A 20578-nucleotide genomic window follows, 5' to 3' on the forward strand; every position below is an offset into this window, starting at 1 on the left:
TTAATTGCCTATTTGATTGTTCTCTTTATTTTTCTTAGATTTCTCTATTTTAATATTTTTTTTTTATCTTTTATAAATTATTTTGATTAATATTTGTAGTGATAAAGCAGTCAGTTCTCTTCAAAGCAGTACTTCAAATTTCAAGTCATGTTGTTTCAGACACACCAACTAGTTAAATAAAGCCATTTAGAAAAAAACTAGTTAAGTAAAGCTTATAATACTTAGCTTAGTGCCGTATTGTCGAAGCTTTGATGCTGACAGTTCGTTGCAATAGGAAGTTATGAAAAATAGCTCAACCAGTATCTACTGGTTTCGGCTGGTTCTTTAGCCCTTTAAATTCATCTTACTGGTTTACACCACAGCACCAGTGTGGGTAGGAGAGGGAGAAGGGGGTGAAGAGGCAATAAAATAAACCCACCAGGATGTTTTAAAAAAAAATAAAATAAAAACTAACAACAACAAAAAACACCCAAATGGGCAGGAAAATCAAATCGAATTGAAAAATCGATTCAATAGACTGAATCGAATCGAAATTTTTTTCCTGAGTGCCAGTGTAAACCTAGACAAACCAGTCACAAGCGAAAGGCAGACTAAACGGACTCAGTTTACAGACAAACACAAACCTGTACCACAGCCTAGAGCTCGGAGCAAGAAAGAGGCACACACTGACATGACTAAAGAGAGTATGTTTAAGCAACTTGTAACCCATTTATCTTTTCCTAGGCCCGGGTTTAGTAAGCCAAAATCAGCTCCGGGAGGAACCATTAAGGCAACCATGGTTGCAGGTAGTGTTTCTAATCAGGTCACATCATGCTGTAGGCAGGGGACCAGTTAAATGAACGCACAGCTCACACTAGGGAACAACCTACACCTTTTGCTAATTCCCTGAAGCCTAGCAAAGGAAGACAGGGGTTGGAACACAGAACAACACCAGCAGCAGCAGCTACAGCTACACCAGGGGTCTCAAAGTCCCTCCTTGAGGGCCACAATCCAGTCGGGTTTTCAGGATTTCCACAATGAATATGCACGAGATCTATGTGCATGCACTGATTTCAATGCATATTCATTGGGGAAATCCTGAAAACCCGACTGGATTGCGGCCCTGAAGGAGGGACTTTGAGATCCCTGAGCTACACTGAGCAGACTCGTGAAACTTGTAACACAACCACGTTTAGAGAGGAGAAGCACAGCATATCAAAGAAATTAGGTCAGACAGCTTCAAGAATATATTTTTGATTACCCTGAAGTTGAAATGCAGGATGATTTTCTGACAGAGCACTCTGATAGTAGGGAGTCTTTATGTCAAGATGAGCTTATGGAACTTTGTGAAGCTAGTTCAGATTTTTTTTTTCTTTGCCTGAGAATCAAATGGTGACTGACATTGAATGAGTGGAAAGCTGGCATTAAAATGCTGTAGTCTTATTTAGGAATGTCGTTTTACCTGAGCTTCTAAAAACAGGAAACTATGGCCTCCTTTTACGAAACTGCGTTGGGAGTAGCGTGGGCCATTCAGCGTGGCTCTCTGCGCTAGAAACTGCTATCGCAGTTTCGTAAAAGAGGGGGTTTAAGTCTGTGTGTGATAGCATTTTGCTAAAAGCTGCATAAAAGAAAGGTGTATAAAACTCAAGCCATTATTTTTTTTTTGTCAAAGCACAAGTACTGTTTGAAGCCCTACAGCAGTTTAAGAGGGCAGAGCAAAGAAAGTTTTTTGTGTGTGTGACAAGCAATATTGCAGAGGACTTTAAATTGTTGAAGCCTGAAAGGGTCCTATTGGGAAGGGACCATAATAGCCGGTCATCGTGGGAGGTTGGTCCCTATAGCCATTGAGGTTGGCCTTAATATAAAAACTCAGTGTGGTATTTCAGACAGTGCCCTGCAATGAACTAAAAGTGAATTTAAGAAAGATGAAAGTTTACAGGAATTGTTTATCTGGACTGGGAAATTTAAATTTGGCTCAGCCAGAGGAAGCCAAGCTGAAGACCTGCCTAAAGGTAGGCAAGGATTGTAATTGCGAGAGCAAAAAGGTTGGGGGGGTTTATTGTACCTCGATTCTTCTTCTGTTGAAGCGGAACTTAAAGCTGCTTTGTGCTTTTGAAAGGATTTGGAGAGAAATTGTTTATAAAACCCAGTTGGAAGAAGAAATATTATTGGAGTGTTATAAAACCGTTTTGGGGTTGTTGTTGTTTTTGAACTGTGTGAGGTGAATGCCGTATGTCAATAAAACAGACAAAGGAAGAAACTGTGGCGACATGAGAATTTTATAACAAATTTTACACAGTACCATAGTATCCACCAACTCCGTTGACTCCGCTCGGTCAACGTTGACATCGATATTGACACCAATGTTGACATCAACGTTGACACCAACGTTGACACCAACGTTGACATCAACGTTGACACCAACGTTGACATCAATGTTGACTCCAACGTTGACATCAATGTTGACTCCAACGTTGTCTCCGCTCAGTCAACGTTGTGTGTACTAGGCAACTATAGGCTTGACCCTCCTGGGCCCGGCCACACCCGCTATCCACAATGAATATGCATGAAAAAGATTTGCATATAATGGAGACAATGTATGCAAATTAATTTCATGCACATTTATTGGGGATATGCCAAAAACATGACTGACGAGGGGGGTAGTCCAGGACCGACTTGGGAAACACTGCCTTGTGCGATTTTTTTGTGTCACTAAGGTTTATATCATTAAAACAATGACTGTATCTCTTGTTTAACTGTTGTGTCATTTGAATAATGGTTGTATTAATGAGGTAATGGCTGTATCGTCAAAACAATAACTGCATCGCTTGCACAGCTGTAGTGTTGACAACTGATGTAATATATCACAAGCCAATTTTCAGGTGAGAAACTAAGTAGCCCTGGTACTGTAACAGTTTATAGCTTTATTAGACAAATAACACAGTGATAGCATAATAATTAAAAAGTGATGATCCCAAATACCGAAAAGACAACACAGGTCATTTGCTTATATTACTTTAATCACGTCGTTTGCCGGGACTTGGGTCCTTCCTCATCAGGTGACTCTTAATGTTCATCTCAGGCTTCACTAGGATGAAGTAACATTTAGGGAAGAAAATACAAAACATTAAGGCACAACTAGATGACAAGATGGCAAAGATCTCCATGGCAACCATGTACTTGCCCCGGGTGCTAAGGTAGGCTGGGATGAATGACAGCCACACCGTGAGAAATGCCAGCATGCTGAAGGTGATAAATTTTGCTTCATTGAAGCTGTCGGGAAGTTTTCTGGCTAGGAAGGCCACTATGAAATTGAAGGTGGCCAGAAGCCAAAGATAGCCCAGCATACCCCAGAAAGCAATGGGAGACCCTTCATTGCATTCAAGTACTATCATTCCAGGATGAGTGTTTGTGTTATACTCTAAGAAAGGAGGGGAGAGAATTAACCACGAGCTACACACAAGAATCTGAATCGAGGTACAAACCCCGATAACCCCATAGGACAGTTGGGGTCCCACCCATCTCCTGAAGTTACTGTTGGGTTTGATGGTATTGAAGGCAATGACCACCATGATGGTTTTGGCTAATACGCAAGAGATGCAAAGAGCAAAACTAATGCCAAAAGCAGCTTGTCTGAGGAGACATTTCTCTGGGCTAGGGTATCCAACGAAAGCCAGCGAGCAAAGAAAGCAGAAGGTAAGAGCCAGGAGCAGAAGGTAGCTGAGATTGCAATTATTGGCTTTGACGATGGGTGTGTTCCTGTAGCAGATGAAGAGACCCAAGGAGGCAACAGGAAAGAGGGAGAAAATCATGCTGGCACCTGCCAAAGTGGCCCCCAGTGGCTCTTCGTAGGAGAGGAAGACTACTGACTTCTGGACACACTGGTTTTGCTTTGCATTTGGCCATTCATCTGATGAGCACTTCCAACACTCAACCGAGTCTGAAAAAGACATTAGTGAAAAGCCTATTGAGCTCCGTAATTTTTTGCCTTAGTTCATTCCTCTATGGGACTTTCTGCCGATGACAAATAAAACACGGTGAAAGAGTAGACAACATGGTGAGAGGTGTAAACATGAGGGACTTGAAAACTGCTTACAAAACTGTGTAAAGTCCTGTTTTGGGGGCAGCAAGAATTCACTGTCCTTAACAACAGGGTGCGCCAGGGGTAGGGAACTCCGGTCCTCGAGAGCCGTATTCCAGTCGGGTTTTCAGGATTTCCCCCAATGAATACGCATGAGATCTATTTGCATGCACTGCTTTCGATGCATATTCATTGGGGAAATCCTGAAAACCCGACTGGAATACGGCTCTCGAGGACCGGAGTTCCCTACCCCTGGGGTGCGCAATCGTTACAGCCATTTCAATTGCCTATTGCACTTAGGGCTTGTTTTACAAAGCCGTGCGACAACAGATTTAAATTTAATTCAATAGTGCAATTCATATGCTTAGATTTCAATGACTTTGAGCTTGAAAGTTAATCAATTCGACTTAGCTTTTGTCGGGCCGGGAACCATTCCAACACCTAAATTTGAAAACTAAAAGTTGAAGAATAGGGGTCAGTGAAGAAATGGTGTATAAATCCCTAGCGGTTATGACAATTTGAACCGCAATGAGTGGCCCCGTTGAGACCCCCCAGAAGAGATTTAAAGATTTAAACCTGGTTTTTGATATTTGATTGATTGTTTTGATAACTTGATCAACTTTAAGAGCCAGGTATTTGGATATCTTTGCAATGTAGACACAGCTATTTGGACTTCTGTAACTACATACGGTAAATGCTCACACCAATACTGTACTGTATATACACATGTGTATAACTGGTTATAATAGTGTTCTATAAAGGAGCTCTTGTTTGGCTAAGTATCGCTAAGCCACTACCTGGACAAAGATTAAAAATAAATAAATAAATAACAAGGACATTAACATTTTAAGAGATTAAACATACATAATTCTTTATGAGACATACTTGGGTAACTACTTTATTAGCCATGAGAGACAATAGGAAAAAGGGGAAGAACTACAATTTTTAAGAAAAGGTACATAGATGGTAAACACATAAGGGGTGGGAATGAAGAATTGCTGGCATAGATATATATCAAGTTTGGAAACTGTTAAAATTATCAATACTAGACATTGTTAAGATGAATATGTATTGTATTTTCAGTTAAAAGTAGTGCATTTTCAGTTAAAGGCATCTTTAAAAAGAAAGCACTTTCAACTGCTTTTGAACTTCTGCGGGTTTAGTTCGGTTCTTAAATATAGAGGAAGAGAATTCCAAGTCGTAGGAGCTGTTACGGAAACACTTGACGCCTTCCACAGACCTAGATGGCTGAAACTTGCACCTAAATCAGAGCAGCCTTTCCTAGACTCTGCCCATGTGTGAGGGACCTATGGAAGCCCCACAGGCACTTTTAGTTCAGCCGAGTGAGGGCAATTGCAGCTAGTCAATTCACTTGAATAAATTGCTATTTGCCTGGGTAAATGGCTTTGAACATTTCCCTCCCTATAAGAACCGATCTCCAGCCGACTGGCAGCTATTAGCATAGTAGGTAGTGATAAGGGCAAGGAAGGAAGATGCCCAGAGCTACAGCATTTAGATGGTCAAGACCAGGGGTGTCCAATGTCGGTCCTCGAGGGCCGCAATCCAGTCGGGTTTTCAGGATTTCCCCAATGAATATGCATTGAAAGCAGTGCATGCACATAGATCTCATGCATATTCATTGGGGAGATCCTGAAAACCCGACTGGATTCCGGCCCTCGAGGACCGACATTGGACACCCCTGGTCAAGACTCTCTTTCCAAGCTGGCAGGTGGAATGATTGCCTGACCTCCCTCATCTCATCTGCTCCGTCCTACCAATCCTTCAGGAAATCTCTCAAATCTTACCTCTTTGATAAATTTCTCTAACCCCTTCCCTCCCGGCCAAACGGACCAAACTTTAACCACCTCTCTTCCTCCCCCGGTCTTTCCCTTTCCTCCCCCCTCAATCCAATGTACTTCCTTTCCTCCGGCTTCTCCTTCCTCTCTCGGTACTCTCCTGTAATTGAAACTGATTACCATTATACTTGACAGTTAATTCTCTGTATCTTCGTTGTATATGTACAGTCTCTTGCATTGTGAACCGCTCTGAACTGTTTGTGGTATTGCGGTATACAAAAAATAAAGTTATTATTATTATTACTGTAATGGTATCTTTTCAGGCATGCTGTCAGTTCGTATCAAGGCATTAACAGACTGTTCAGAACTCAGCGGCTCTGATGTTGAAGGGAGTGTCTTGTTATGAACACATTTCGCCCATTTAAAAAAAAATAAATTACATTGGCTACCAATACCATTCCGTGTTCAATTTAAGATCTTAAAACTTATCCAACAGGGCGTCCAAAATATCCTGCCTAATTATTTGGCAAAATGCCTTCTGTTGTACAGACCATCAAGAGCACTGAGATCTGAAAACCGTTTGTTACTTGATACAGGGAAATTGAACAGTGTCTGATATGTACGAATTTAAAAAAAACCGTATTTCTCTACTGCTGGATCGGCCTTATGGAATGCCATGACTGGCACCTTGAGGTTTTGTGGCAATTTAGAAAACTGCTCAAAACCTATCTCTGTGCACAGGCCTTTATCATCTAGCTCAGGGATCTCAAAGTCCCTCCTTGAGGGCCGCAATCCAGTCGGGTTTTCAGGATTTCCCCAATGAATATGCCTTGAAAGCAGTGCGTGCACATAGATCTCACGCATAGTCATTGGGGAAATCCTGAAAACCCAACTGGATTGCGGCCCTCAAGGACCGGAGTTGCCCACGTCTGGTCTAGGCCAGGGATCTCAAAGTCCCTCCTTGAGGGCCTCAATCCAGTCGGGTTTTCAGGATTTCCCCAATGAATATGCATTGAAAGCAGTGCGTGCACATAGATCTCATGCATTGTCATTGGGGAAATCCTGAAAACCCGACTGGATTGCGGCCCTCAAGGACCGGAGTTGCCCACGTCTGGTCTAGGCCAGGGATCTCAAAGTCCCTCCTTGAGGGCCGCAATCCAGTCGGGTTTTCAGGATTTCCCCAATGAATATGCATTGAAAGCAGTGCGTGCACATAGATCTCATGCATAGTCATTGGGGAAATCCTGAAAACCCGACTGGATTGCGGCCCTCAAGGAGGGACTTTGAGACCCCTGATCTAGCTCTATGCCCCTGTGGAAGGATAATGCAGTACTAGAAATTCCAGGCTCCACCTTTAACCCTGAAATATATGTGTTCTTTTAAATTGTATGACTCTAAAGCTGTGGATGTTGAATTATGAGCCGTTTTGGTATATAGCGTGTTATAAATGTTTTAAATATATCAATAAATATCCTTAACTAACCAGACGTAACCAGGGAAGCTGGCTGGATTCTTACTGATGTCTGCTAAATTATGCTTTGCTAGTTTACCCAACCACTTACCAGTCTGGTTGGAAATCTGCTCCAGGGGACAGAGGTCACACTGAAAGCAGCAGATGGGTTTGCCTTCCAAAGCCACTTTCCTGTAGCCTGGGGGACAGTGGCGGCTGCACTCTGAGAGCGGGATCTAAGCACAGAACAGGCAGTTTGTCCATAGTTCTGATTAAAGCAACTATTCTTTCTCAGATAGTCCTAAAACTAAGGATTTCTTTATAATGATAGAAAGATAGCAAGCTTATTTTGCTTGGGATCTTTATTTGTACTACACAGCATTCACACTATGCATCAAAAATATATTGCTGTAATGCTTCTAATTATTTTTTAAAATATTTTTTCTTATGCTTTCTTAATGCTCTATCAAGGGTGTCAAAGTCCCTCCTGGAGGGCCGCAATCCAGCCGGGGTTTCAGGATTTCCCCAATAAATATGCATGAGATCTATTAGCATACAATGAAAGCAGCGCATGCAAATAAATCTCATGCATATTCATGGAGAAAATCCTGAAAACCCGACTGGATTCTGGCCCTCGAGGACCGACTTTGACACCTGTGCTCTATATCAAGGGTGTCAAAGTCCCTCCTGGAGGGCCGCAATCCAGTCGGGGTTTCAGGATTTCCCCAATAAATATGCATGAGATCTATTAGCATACAATGAAAGCAGTGCATGCAAATAAATCTCATGCATATTCATGGAGAAAATCCTGAAAACCCGACTGGATTCTGGCCCTCGAGGACCGACTTTGACACCTGTGCTCTATATCAAGGGTGTCAAAGTCCCTCCTGGAGGGCCGCAATCCAGTCGGGGTTTCAGGATTTCCCCAATAAATATGCATGAGATCTATTAGCATACAATGAAAGCAGTGCATGCAAATAAATCTCATGCATATTCATGGAGAAAATCCTGAAAACCCAACTGGATTCTGGCCCTCGAGGACCGACTTTGACACCTGTGCTCTATATCAAGGGTGTCAAAGTCCCTCCTGGAGGGCCGCAATCCAGTCGGGGTTTCAGGATTTCCCCAATAAATATGCATGAGATCTATTAGCATACAATGAAAGCAGTGCATGCAAATAAATCTCATGCATATTCATGGAGAAAATCCTGAAAACCCGACTGGATTCTGGCCCTCGAGGACCGACTTTGACACCTGTGCTCTATATCAAGGGTGTCAAAGTCCCTCCTGGAGGGCCGCAATCCAGTCGGGGTTTCAGGATTTCCCCAATAAATATGCATGAGATCTATTAGCATACAATGAAAGCAGTGCATGCAAATAAATCTCATGCATATTCATGGAGAAAATCCTGAGAACCCGACTGGATTGCGGCCCTCCAGGAGGGACTTTGACACCCCTGCTCTATATCCACAGCCTTTGTTAAGTGAAAGACTCTTTACAATGTGCTCAGTGCTCCTCCACCTAGGTCATTAGCAAAACTAAACTAAACTAAGCCTTAAGTTTATATACCGCATCATCTCCATGGAAGTGGAGCTCGACACGGTTTACAAAGCTTAAAAAATAAGAAGAGAAGGGTTTACAAAAGCATATAAAAAGAGGGAATGTGGAACGAGGGAGAGAAAGTTATATGCTAGGGAAAAGCCAGGTTTTCAGTTGTTTTCGGAATAGTTGGAGGGAACCCAGGTTCCGCAACGGAACCGTGTATGACTGCTGGGAACCATCATCGCACATGACATCACACCTATACATCTACTCAACTTCACAAAACAACCAACTTTAAATCGCTACTTACCTTCAGCATAGATGTTCCACAGTGATGATATGCAATGAGGCTCTGCAGTTCAGTTTTTTATTTATACAAAAGTGCTCGTGCGAAATCAGGAAAAGTTGAAAGGGGACAGATTCAAAACCAACGCTAGGAAGTTTTTCTTCACCCAACGGGTGGTGGACACCTGGAATGCGCTTCCAGAGGGCGTGATAGGACAGAGTACGGTATTAGGGTTCAAGAAGGGATTGGACAATTTTCTGAAGGAAAAGGGGATAGAGGGGTACAGATAGAAGGCTACTACACAGGTCCTGGACCTGTTGGGCTTCCGCGCGAGCGGACTGCTGGTCGCGATGGACCTCTGGTCTGACCCAGCAGAGGCACTTCTTACGTTCTTATGTTCATTGCTCTTTTTCTTAGTTCTCTGGACCACAGGTCGGGCCGTTTCCGGTGACCAGCATTGAATATCCAGTTTTATTTGGCTGCTAAAATATTTAACTGGCTAAGTTTATGGCAGCCAAAGAAAAGACTTCCTATTTACACGGCCTGATTTGTCCGCTAAATTTAGTTGCTCAGAACTGAAAAATGTCAGTTATCGTGCGTTAGAGCCAGTTAACTTTTAGCTGCTAATTAGAAATATTCAGCGGGCCTAACTGGTTATCTCACACTGAATGTTCACATTTAACCCATTATGCGCTACTTAACCGGTCAGCGCCGTTTCTGGCCAGTTAAATAGTGCTGAATATTGGATAGAGTTAGATAGATACATAGATAAAAAGATAATAGATAAATATACGGTAGATATAAATTAGGGCTGAACAATTAACGCATTAATAATGCAACTAAGGCGTTAATTGTTTAACAATGTTAAAAATTTTTTTACAGGATTAACGCAGTCAGGCCTATCTTCCTTCACTGTTGCGGCATTCTTCATCTGACTGATAGCACTTCCGGCAGAAGACAACGTTGGAGGAATGTTGGCTTTGAGTTGTCTCTCTGCCATCGCTGCTGCTGCCCCCACCCCGGAGAGCCGCTCTTGCTGCCACTGCCCTCCCTGGAGAGCTGCCTTGCCACCGCTGCCCACCCCCCTCCCCTCCCCAGAGAGCTGCCCTTGCTACCGCTGCCCTCCCAGAAGTGCAGCCTTGCCGCTGCCCACCACTTGTCTGCGCTTGCAGCCGCAGCAGCCCACCACCTTGTGCTGCCGCTGTGGCCCACTACATCCTCCCTCCCTCTCTCCTTCTGACCTTTCATAACCCGCCGGCAGTGCTAGTGATTAAAGTAGAACACTGCCGGCAGGCTAGCCAGCTCCAGTCTCTCACGGTCTCTTCAGTCCCTGCTACACCGGAACAAGAAATTACACCAGCTGTTCCATCGTAGCAGGGACTGAAGAGACCATGAGAAACTGGAGCCGGCAGGCTATGAAAGGTTAGAGGAAGGGAAGGAGGGGAGACCTGACCATGGTTGGGAGGGAGGGAGGAAAGAAAGAGACTCGCCTAAAAAGCAGGGGCGGGGCGAGAGAGATACCTGACCTTTACTTCTTACTAAGGTGCGCTAACGATTAGCGTGTCCTAAACGCTAACACGTCCGTGGACTAATATGCACACGTTAATATTTAGCGGGCGCTAATCGGTTAGGGCACATTAGTAAAAGAGGGCCTTAGTTTTTGGAAACCGTAAACCACCCTGATTCGATAAGGCTGGACAGGTTATCTAGCTTTTAAATAAAACACAAAATATATCAATTATAAGTACATAAGCATCAGCATAGTGGGACAGACCATCGTGTCCAGTATTCTAATTCCAACAGCGGACAATCCAGGTCACAAGTACTTAATAAGATCCCCAAAGAGTAAATCGGGTTTTATGCTGTGTATCCCATGAATAAGCGGTGGATTTTCTCAAATCTATCTTAACAATGGTTTTTGGAGTTTTCGTTTATGGAAGTGCCATACAACTGTATGATTAATGATTTAACTACACTGGATTCTCGATGAGCACCTCACAAAGGATTACTGGCCAAGAAATCATACTTTATGGCGTACGTTTGACCATTTAGCTCAATGTGAATAAACTTATCGAACGCAGACAAAACAGAGATGAATAAATAAGCTCATACTGTACCTGTGTTGTCCCTGTTGTCCACAAGATGGCGCTGGCATTGACAATGAGGTTCTGTCCTGGAGGAGCACTAGAGTCATAACTGCCCACCTTCACATGTCTAATGGTGCCTTCAGGACTCAGTTGCCAGTTTACAATCTCATACCTAGCAGGTGGGTCACCATTGCTATCAAAAAAGACCTCCTCTCCAATTTTATTCTGAAAATGCACATTCTTAACATAATGAAGAAGCTAAAGGGGGAAGAAAGAGTATCCTGATGATTTTTACTTTGAGAATATACCTTGATCTTCCAGATGGAAATTGAGAGAATGGAAACTCTCCAGATCGTAGAGCAGGGGTAGGGAACTCCGGTCCTCGAGAGCCGTAGTCCAGTCGGGTTTTCAGGATTTCCCCAATGAAGATGCATTGAAAGCAGCGCGCGCAAATAGATCTCATGCGTATTCATTGGGGAAATCCTGAAAACCCGACTGGAATACGGCTCTCGAGGACCGGAGTTCCCTACCCCTGTCGTAGAGGTTTATATTGACAATGTCATCATCCATTTCCCCTCTTTATCCCATCCACCTCCAACACTTCTATTCCAACATTGTCAAAGGCATTTTCCGACAGCGTGTAATCAACTGTAAAAGACTTTTGCTATGTCAAATTCAAAGCCTATGGCAACATTGCTGTCAGTTTAAAGTTATGAAGCTCTCCTTTGATTTATCTAACATAGAAACATAGAACATGACGGCAGAAAAGGGCCACAGCCCATCTAGTCTGCCCACACTAATGGCCCACCCTCTAACTACCTCCATGAAGAGATCCCACATGCCAATCCCATCTTTTCTTAAAATCTGGCACGCTGCTGGCCTCAATTACCTGTTGTGGAAGATTATTCCAGCGATCAACCACCCTTTCAGTGAAGAAATATTTTCTGGTTTCGCCATAAAATTTCCCACCCCTGATAATCTCCTTGGAACTGCAGATTAGAGATTTTCCAATTTCTGATTACCAGTGCCATTCTATTATTCTCTAAAGTCCTAAGGAATATCTAATATTCAAATAATTTATGCTCCTAAGTCTAGGCCTTTGTATGTGCGTGGACATCGACATGATGTCACGCATGCACGTGACATCATGGCGACTTCCGCGCACTTCTGGACGCCTCGAGCCGCAGCCACTACGTTTAGTGTGCCACGGCTCGAGAAAGTTTGTGGGGCACAGTGGACTAGACTGAGGACTGCTATTTGGGTGGTAAGGGTTGATCATTTTACCTGAGCTGGATAGAGTTATCCCGATAAGTGAAATTCCCACCTCAGGACCAAGTCACCTAGTTTTTGACCTGCTAAATTTGGCTGCTTTATAAATTTTGAACGGTCAAATGTAGCCAACCACTGAGTGAAAGCAGAGGTTCAACCAACTAGAACCCATAGTTAGTGAAACCTTTTGAAAAATATCCAATCTAGGCATTCTAGTAGGCGCCCTACCATTGCCTAAGTTAATTAACAAATGCCATTTAAAACATCAAAAAGTAGCACCATTAAAGCACCTGTTGGCGCCTAAATAATACACGCTGGAATCACGCCCATGTAGGCGCTTTAGGTTGCCAAATGCCACTATGGGCATGGCTAATGTCAGAAGTGGCGTTAAGCAGCCTACAGCGCCTATGTAGGCACAATTCACGATGAAAGTAGGCACCGGAAATATAAGCCCATAAAACCCTGGCCTACATTTCCAGCACCTATCTTTCAAGGAGACACGATTCTCTATAGGGTACCATTGCGTGACTGAGACACACGAGCAGCGGCTGCTTTTTAGGCAGTCACCGATATCGGTGCCCTCAGTGTACAATGTAATTAAAGTCTTACTTGCCAGGGACGGAATTCACTAATATTGGCACAGGTGCCGCGTAGAAAGGGACCTCTTCCCTGTTGGCAGGAGTTCAGACCCTGCAGAGCGTGCGCAATAATATAAATCGCATTGTAAATGATGTAAGTTGTCCTAAAGTCTGTTTTGGCAGTGTAGCTATCCTGGAGGTTGCCCGTTTTCTCACTTCCTGCGCACATCTTAGTGCTGTTATTCCAGGACTTTAAGAGGATTTCTGGCACTGGCCACTTGCAGCCACGAGCCTCTTGCCAGAACATTTGCATAAAAATGTCTTCTGGGACTCTGGCAGGGTGAAGTCTGCTGAGGTATTCTTTAAAACCTATTATCTCTTTCCTTTGCACTGCAAATCCAATGGTGCCAGAGATCACCGCATATTTCTGCCGTGAAAGAAGTGGCGAAGTAGACCAAGCCTCACTGGCTATCCAGATCTTCCCAGTCACATTCTGCCACACCACCTCATCCATCACAAAGATCAAGTTAGAGATAGTGCAGAAAGCAAGAATAGCAACCGCAGTTGAGTTTTTGATTGCCCGGACAATATCCATTGAATTCTTGTTGGGAAGGTTGGTAAGAATCGTCTCAGAGAAGGCGATACAAACTCCAGCCTTGACTAATTCCCGTTTTATAATTTGTATCCCCTGTTGTCCATAGTTATTATCTGTTGCCAGAAGTCCTACCCAGGTCCAACCAAAGTAGGTGACTAGCTGGACCAGACCCTGGGACTGAAAGCTGTCACTGGGGATGGTCCGGAAGAAAGATGGAAAATGGGTCCGGTCACTAAGGAAGGAACTTGTGGCAAAATAGCTGATCTGTTAAGAAATGATCATTGGTTTCATGAATATTCACAAAATTAAGGATTCATTTTCAGACTAGATAAACAACGAGTGAATTACATATCGAGGTTAAATGAATACTCAGCTTCCCCCAATTTCTATAATGCAGTATTACACTCGCTGGCTATGGGGTAACTGATCCCCCTAGTTCAATATTACAGTGACTGATTGTGGGGTGAATGGTAAAAATATAAAGAAGGAAGGGGGGGGGGTCTAAAGATACCAAAAACATAAAGTGAGATGGTGACAGGCTACCTGATGAAAGTTGGAATCAAAATCACTTTATTTCACCAGCATCTAGTGGCCCAGGCAGAAAGACCTGACTGTCCTGACACAGCTGTGTTTCAGCAATACCTATGCTTGCATCAGGGGTCAAAACTCTAGAGATGTATAAGTGACAAACAATTCTGGAGATGTATAAAAGCCAAATAGTATAAAACTCTATATATAAAGCCTTAGGTGACAAAAATATAGTTTATAGTTATAGTTTATAGTTTATTCAGTTTTTGATTAAACGCTTTATCAATTCTTCAAAGCGTTGTACATAGTAAAAACTTTAACAATTTAAACAAACAAAACAATTAGACGTACTTTTATAAAATCTACAGGACAACTGACCGTACAGAACTAGATAAATATTGACCCATAGGCCATAGATACATGTGGGAAGGGGGGAGAAATACAATTGTAATAGAAAAAGCGAGTAACATTTAAGGAAAAAACACTTAAGGACTGGGAAACAATATAAAATTAATAGTTAGACTACCATAGTTTAATTAAAAGCATCTTTAAATAGAAAGCATTTTAAATTGCTTTTAAAAATTTTTAGGTTTTTTTTCCATTTTTAGATATAAAGGGAGAGCGTTCCAGATCGTAGGGGCTGTTACAGAAAACGTGGAGGTACGACGCGTGCCTATGATTTTTAAAGAGGGAATATTAAGGTTATATTGAGAGATAGATCTTAGAGATCATGGGGGGTCGTAAGGAATCAAAAGTCTATCTATGAAAGCTGGTGTGTTGCTCAGCATTGTTTTAAATGTCAGAAGGGCAATTTTATAAGTTATTCAGTGTGTGATTGGCAACCAATGGGCGTCTTGGAGCAGAGGGGTAACATGATCGTATTTTTTTGCGCCTGAGATTATCTTAATGGCCGTATTTTGAATAAGCTGCAAGCGTTTTAAATCTTTGTGATAGATACCATTTAATAAAGAGTTACAGTAGTCCATTTTTGAAATTACAAGTGAATGGATCAGAATGTTAAGGGAACCAATATCTAGAAGAGGGGCCAATGATCTAATCATTCTTAATTTGTAATAACAACTTTTTACTATTGCGCTTATTTGAGGACGAAATGTTAGTTTATTGTCAATTAATACACCTAAAATTTTAGTGGTTGTAATTAATGGAAGTGGAGTGTTTTCAATAAGGACTGGAGTTTTTAATTGTGCTCCCTCTTTACCTGAGAAGAGAAGAGTATTTGTTTTTAAAATATTTAAAGAAAGCTTGTTTATGTTTAACCAGTCATGGACTTTACTTAATTTATGATTTATAGCCTGAATCTCAGTTTGATCAGTTGGATCAAGGGGGTGCAGTAATTGTAGATCATCGGCATAAGCGTAAACCGTAAATCCTATTGATTGACAGAGGGTCAAAAGAGGGGCCAAATAGATATTAAATAATAACGGAGATAAGATAGAACCTTGTGGTTCTATACAGGGTTTCAAGTGCATTAATCTCTCAAAACCAGTAATAACAAGGTCAGCTGGGATGAATGGTCCTCATGACTGGCTGTGAGGGGAATGATCCCCATGGTTCAGTATTACACTGATTGGTTGTAGGGTGAATGGTTCACTATTGCATTCACTGGCTGTGGGGTGAATGATCTTCACTATGATTCAAGATGATAGACACTATAAAGGAGAAAACTAGTAATTACTGTTATACATTTCCATAAAGATTACCGTATTTTTCGGACCATAAGATGCACTTTTTCCACCCCCAAAAAGGGGGTGGAAAAGGTGGTGCATCTTATGGACTGAATACACCGCGTGCCCCCCTCCCCCGGTACCTTTTTAAAGTGGCGGTGGTCCAGCGCGATCTCCTGCTGGACAGCTGCCTCTTTGCAGAGTGTTGCACAACGCCTGCTCCCATGCCGCGACTGGCTGCGATTGGATGTGATTGGGTGGTTTAATGGCAGTGGCGAACGCGTACCTTCCCTGCCCCATCCCTCCAGCATTTGTAATTTTTGCACGTGAGTGCACCCGCACGCATTGAGGGGGAACCGGCAGTGGCTATGAGCGCGCTGGACACCCAGAAGCTAAAGGTAGCTGACCTGCGGGCCGAGCTCCAGCGTCAGGGCCTAGACTGCCGAGGGCTGAAGGCCAAGTTGACACAGCGGCTGCAGGAAGCATTGGATGCTAAATTGTTAGCATGAGATTCTGGCGATGAGACGACAGGACTAGGTGGAGAGCCGATGGACGACGAGCTGGGCGACAAAAATCACAGCACGGCGGGGGATGAGGACAATGGAGAGCCGGCATTTCGTCTAGAGGGAGAAGGCCAGGAGCTAGAACAGATCTGGTAGCTCTAAATTCAGAAAAGGGCACAGAGGACAGGAAATTAGAGCGGACCGCAGGGGAGTGTGAGCCAAATGGAGAGACAGGAGAGCGGAAACCAAAGGACCGGACACAATCCCCTGCCAAGCTCAAGGCTTGTTTGACACAACCCCTGGGGCAGCGTGATCCGGGCATGAATGGTGGGCAGGATGCAGAGAACCGGCCCAGAGAGGAGGCATAGGGAGGAAGAGGAAGATGCAGAGGAGGTGAGCACTGTGCTTCGCTCTGCAAAGAGGCAGCCATCCAGCAGGAGACCACTTAAAAAAGGTACGGGGGGGTGCTGGGGGGGACTATGCACGGCTTTGGGCTTTGGACTGCAGGTTGTTTCGGGCTGCAGGCTTCCCAGCACCAGACCATCAGACACACCTACGTGTAAAGGAGGAAAAACCAAGAAGAAAAAAAATTCTGAACCAAATTTTTTTTCTTGGCTTTTCCTCCTCTACAGGTAGGTGCGTCTTATGGTCCGGTGCGTCTTATGGAGCGGGGAAAAATACGGTAATCTTCATTTGTTTAATACTAAAAGTTTTACGCGTTTCAAAAAACAAACATGCCTTCAAGGGCCTCATTTTCCTCATGTTGGCAATCATGTTACCTACCTGAGGGTAGCGATATAGACCCAGTAACCGTGCCATGAGGATGGAGCGTGTTGAACTGGATTCGCCAATGACAGCAGCGAGTGGTTGGTTGTCTTGGCAGCGATAGTTCAGAATGGGCTTCCCTCTCCCCGACAGTATCCACAGGGCCCCCTCTAGTGTCCGCTGCAGTGCAACACAGGAGTCATAAATCCGGAACCCCAGGGTGACATTTGGCAAGAGATCTGGGTCCCTGTTAATCTCCTCAATTGCAAAAACCATACTCTGTATCCACTGGTAGAACTGATAATGTAATCTGAACAGACAAAAGACATCATCTGATTAATTCCTACGGAGCGGACCGCTTTCAGGATGAATTCCATCAAGAATGCCATTTCTCTGCTCAAGGTACATAAGATGACTCTTCGCCTTGTGATGTATTTCCAAAAGTCTATATTATATACACAGAAAACCCTTTTAAAGTCTTCAAATCATTTACCACCTCCCTCCCCCCCCCAAACACACTCCCTTTTACGAAGCTGTGTTAGAGTTTTTATCGCCGGCCGCGGAAGTGAACGCTCCGATATTCATAGAATTCCTATGAGCGTCAGGGCTTTTACGCCGCAGCCGATGATAAAAAACCTAACGTGGTTTCTTAAAAGGAGGGGAGGGGTTAGTTATGTATTCAGAGAACCCAACATGGATCTATGTTCCGGCAACAAATTGTCTTCTTCGGGGGTAAAAACTGGATCTCATGAATCGTAGAGCTCACCAACATAGATGTAGACAGGCAAAAGAATACAATGTCCAGAGAAGAGCGACTAAACTGATAAGGGGTATGGAAAATTTTGCATACGCTGACAGGTTGAAAATGCTGGGGCTGTTCTCCCTGGAGAAGAGGAGACTTAGAGGGGACATGATAGAAACCTTCAAAATCCTAAAGGGCATTGAGAAGGTGAATAAGGACAGATTTTTCAAACTGTGGGGGCCCACAACCACTAGGGGTCATTCGGAGAAATTGAAAGGGGACAGGTTTAGAACAAATGCTAGGAAGTTCTTTTTTACCCAGAGGGTGGTGGACACATGAACGCACTTCCAGAGGATGTGATAGGCCAGAGCACTTTACAGGGGTTCAAGGAAGGTTTGGATAGGTCCCTGGAGGATAAGGGGATTGAGGGGTACAGATAGAACTAGAGGTAGGTCATAGAAGGGGTCAGAAACCACTTCACAGGCCATAGACCTGATGGGCCACCGCAGGAGCGGACCGCTGGGCGAGATGGACCTCTGGTCTGACCCAGTGGAGGCAACTTCTTATGTTCTTACTATAACAATCACAGCAGCTTTTTTTAGAAGACCCCATTGCAGATATTAAGGTGCTGTGGTTTTTATAGTACATTGTATTCTTTTGCCTGTTTACATCTATGTTGGTGAGCTCTACAATTCATGAGATCCAGTTTTTACCCCCGAGGAAGACAATTTGTTGCCGAAACATAGATCCATGTTGGGTTTTCTGTACAGTATACATAACTAATGCTGGGTTTTACTAAACCGCAGAAGAGCTTCTTACTGTGGGCCATCGAGGTAAATGCTCTGAAGATCACAGGACTTGAATGAGCGTTGGAGCATTGAGCTCAACGGCCCACAGTAAGAAGCTCTTCCGCGGTTTAATAAAAGGAGCCCTAAGTGATTTGGAGATATATCACAAGGTGAAGAGTTGTCTTATTTACCTTGCTCTCTTGTGTTCCTCAACTTTGTAAGGTTTTCTTTTCTCTTTTGCTGTTGCTTGACACCTACGAACCATGCTTCAATAGCCATGTTTTATTTAGCCACCTTGGCCAACACGGAGGGAGGTGGCTGAACAATGAACCATTTTAACTCGGTGTGAATTTTCCGCAATGATAGGAGCTACATACACCTGTATGAGCTTGGGTTACTCCCAGGCCCTGATGAAAATAAGGATATAAAAATAGCCTTACTGGGTCAGATGAATGGTCTATTAGCCTAGTAGCCTGTCCTCACGGTGGCTAATCCAGGTCACTAGATCTGGTAAAAAAAACAAATAATAGCAACATTCCATGCTACCGATCCAGGACAAGCAGTAGCTCTGCCCATGTCTATCTCAATAACAGACTATGGACTTTTCCTCCGGGAAATTGTCCAAACGTTTCTTAAAACAATAGAAAATCATCACACTGACAGCAATTTATATTTTACCAAAAAAAAACCTTACTTATGACAGGTAATCGTTGCAGGTTTTACCCTGAAGGAGAACTCGGGGTAGACCATGTGAAGATGGGCTTGGAAGATGCCCCCAACCAAAATATCACCAGCTCTCAAAAATCCAGTCACTTCCGATCTGGGGAGGCGGCAAGGTGGCGCCGTCCTCTGGGACACAGATGTCGGCATCAGGCAGCATGTGAAGAGACACAGCAGCCCTCTCTGGCCCAGGGCTCTTTTTAGCAGAAGAGCTCCAACAATCTGGAGGAAGATCCCATCCGCTGATGCAACATAAAGCCTTTCTGACAACTTCTCAGGCACTGCCATAGGTTAAGCAATATTTAACAGCGGCAGGTTACAAAGAAGAATTTAAAAAAAGCAGTGCTTATGAATGCAGAGCAGAACACGTTACTATGACCATGAATACAAAAACATACAGCGCAAATGAACCATCCTGCTGAAGTGTGGTGAGATACTATCTGAGAATGAAAACGCATGAGGAAAAATCAACTTTTTTTTTCATCTTAAACTTCACATCCTTTCTGTCCTCTCCAAGCCTAGAATTTGCTCTTACACACGCTGCTAAATTTTAAAATGCTGCTTTATAATTTGTGTCTCTGAACGGATCTTGTTCTCTCTGGACTAGCCAGTTACGATAATGGCTCATTCCATAATTGTGAAATAGGCTAGTTGTATGGAGAGTTATTCTCCCCGGGCAATAACTTTAGATAAATATTCTGATGGGAGAAGAAGGGGAAAGATCTAGCTTCAGCAAAACTGTTAACACACACACACAAACAAAAAAGTTACCATGAACACACACACAGAGACCCACACAAAAAAGTTACCGTGATTATGTTTCCAATTTCCTTAACCCGATGAGGTGCCTAAGTGCAAGAGATAAAAACTGGATCTTCCTAAATAATAATAATAATCGTGGTCTGATTGATTTTTGGTCTGAAGAAGAATGGCCACATCAGCCCATATTATCGTTTATTGCATTGGTTAGAAGCAAGAGTATTTTCTTGTATCTGTTGTAAGTTGGTATCAGGATTATCTCCAGTTTATCTCTCCCCTCACTTTGATGTATATAGACCATCAAGGAATACAAGAAGTTTTCACTTATTTGCCTTTCCTAAGCCAAATGGTGTCCGTTACAAGACCTTTTTTGACAGGACCTTAGCGTATCAAGCAGATAAGCTGCAATCTTGGCTTGGTGAATG

General features: G+C 43.3%; 1 protein-coding gene across 1 annotated transcript; it reads right to left on the reverse strand.

Moving 5' to 3' along the window:
• Positions 1 to 2996: 2996 nt before the first annotated feature.
• LOC117349769 (extracellular calcium-sensing receptor-like) lies at positions 2997 to 18939 on the reverse strand. The gene is made up of 6 exons (XM_033923362.1): positions 18866 to 18939; positions 17163 to 17454; positions 13100 to 13927; positions 11252 to 11446; positions 7419 to 7542; positions 2997 to 3919 (listed from the first exon to the last, which is right to left on the reverse strand). The coding sequence occupies exons 1-6, from the start codon at positions 18937 to 18939 to the stop codon at positions 2997 to 2999; spliced, it is 2436 nt and encodes an 811-aa protein (XP_033779253.1).
• Positions 18940 to 20578: the final 1639 nt, after the last annotated feature.

The sequence above is a fragment of the Geotrypetes seraphini genome, chromosome 16 (assembly GCF_902459505.1).
Source record: "Geotrypetes seraphini chromosome 16, aGeoSer1.1, whole genome shotgun sequence".
NCBI classification, from domain to species: domain Eukaryota; kingdom Metazoa; phylum Chordata; class Amphibia; order Gymnophiona; family Dermophiidae; genus Geotrypetes; species Geotrypetes seraphini.

What these genes read in the sequence shown, in the direction of transcription:
- LOC117349769 (XM_033923362.1), bottom strand. Translation starts at nt 18,939, where the DNA reads ATGGTTCGTAGGTGTCAAGCAACAGCAAAAGAGAAAAGAAAACCTTAC. An exon ending in GAGGAACACAAGAGAGCAAG is followed by an intron (nt 17,455 to 18,865) that starts GTAAATAAGACA and finishes TTGTCTGTTCAG; the next exon opens with ATTACATTATCAGTTCTACC. An exon ending in GCAGATTTCCAACCAGACTG is followed by an intron (nt 3,920 to 7,418) that starts GTAAGTGGTTGG and finishes TGTCTTTTTCAG; the next exon opens with ACTCGGTTGAGTGTTGGAAG.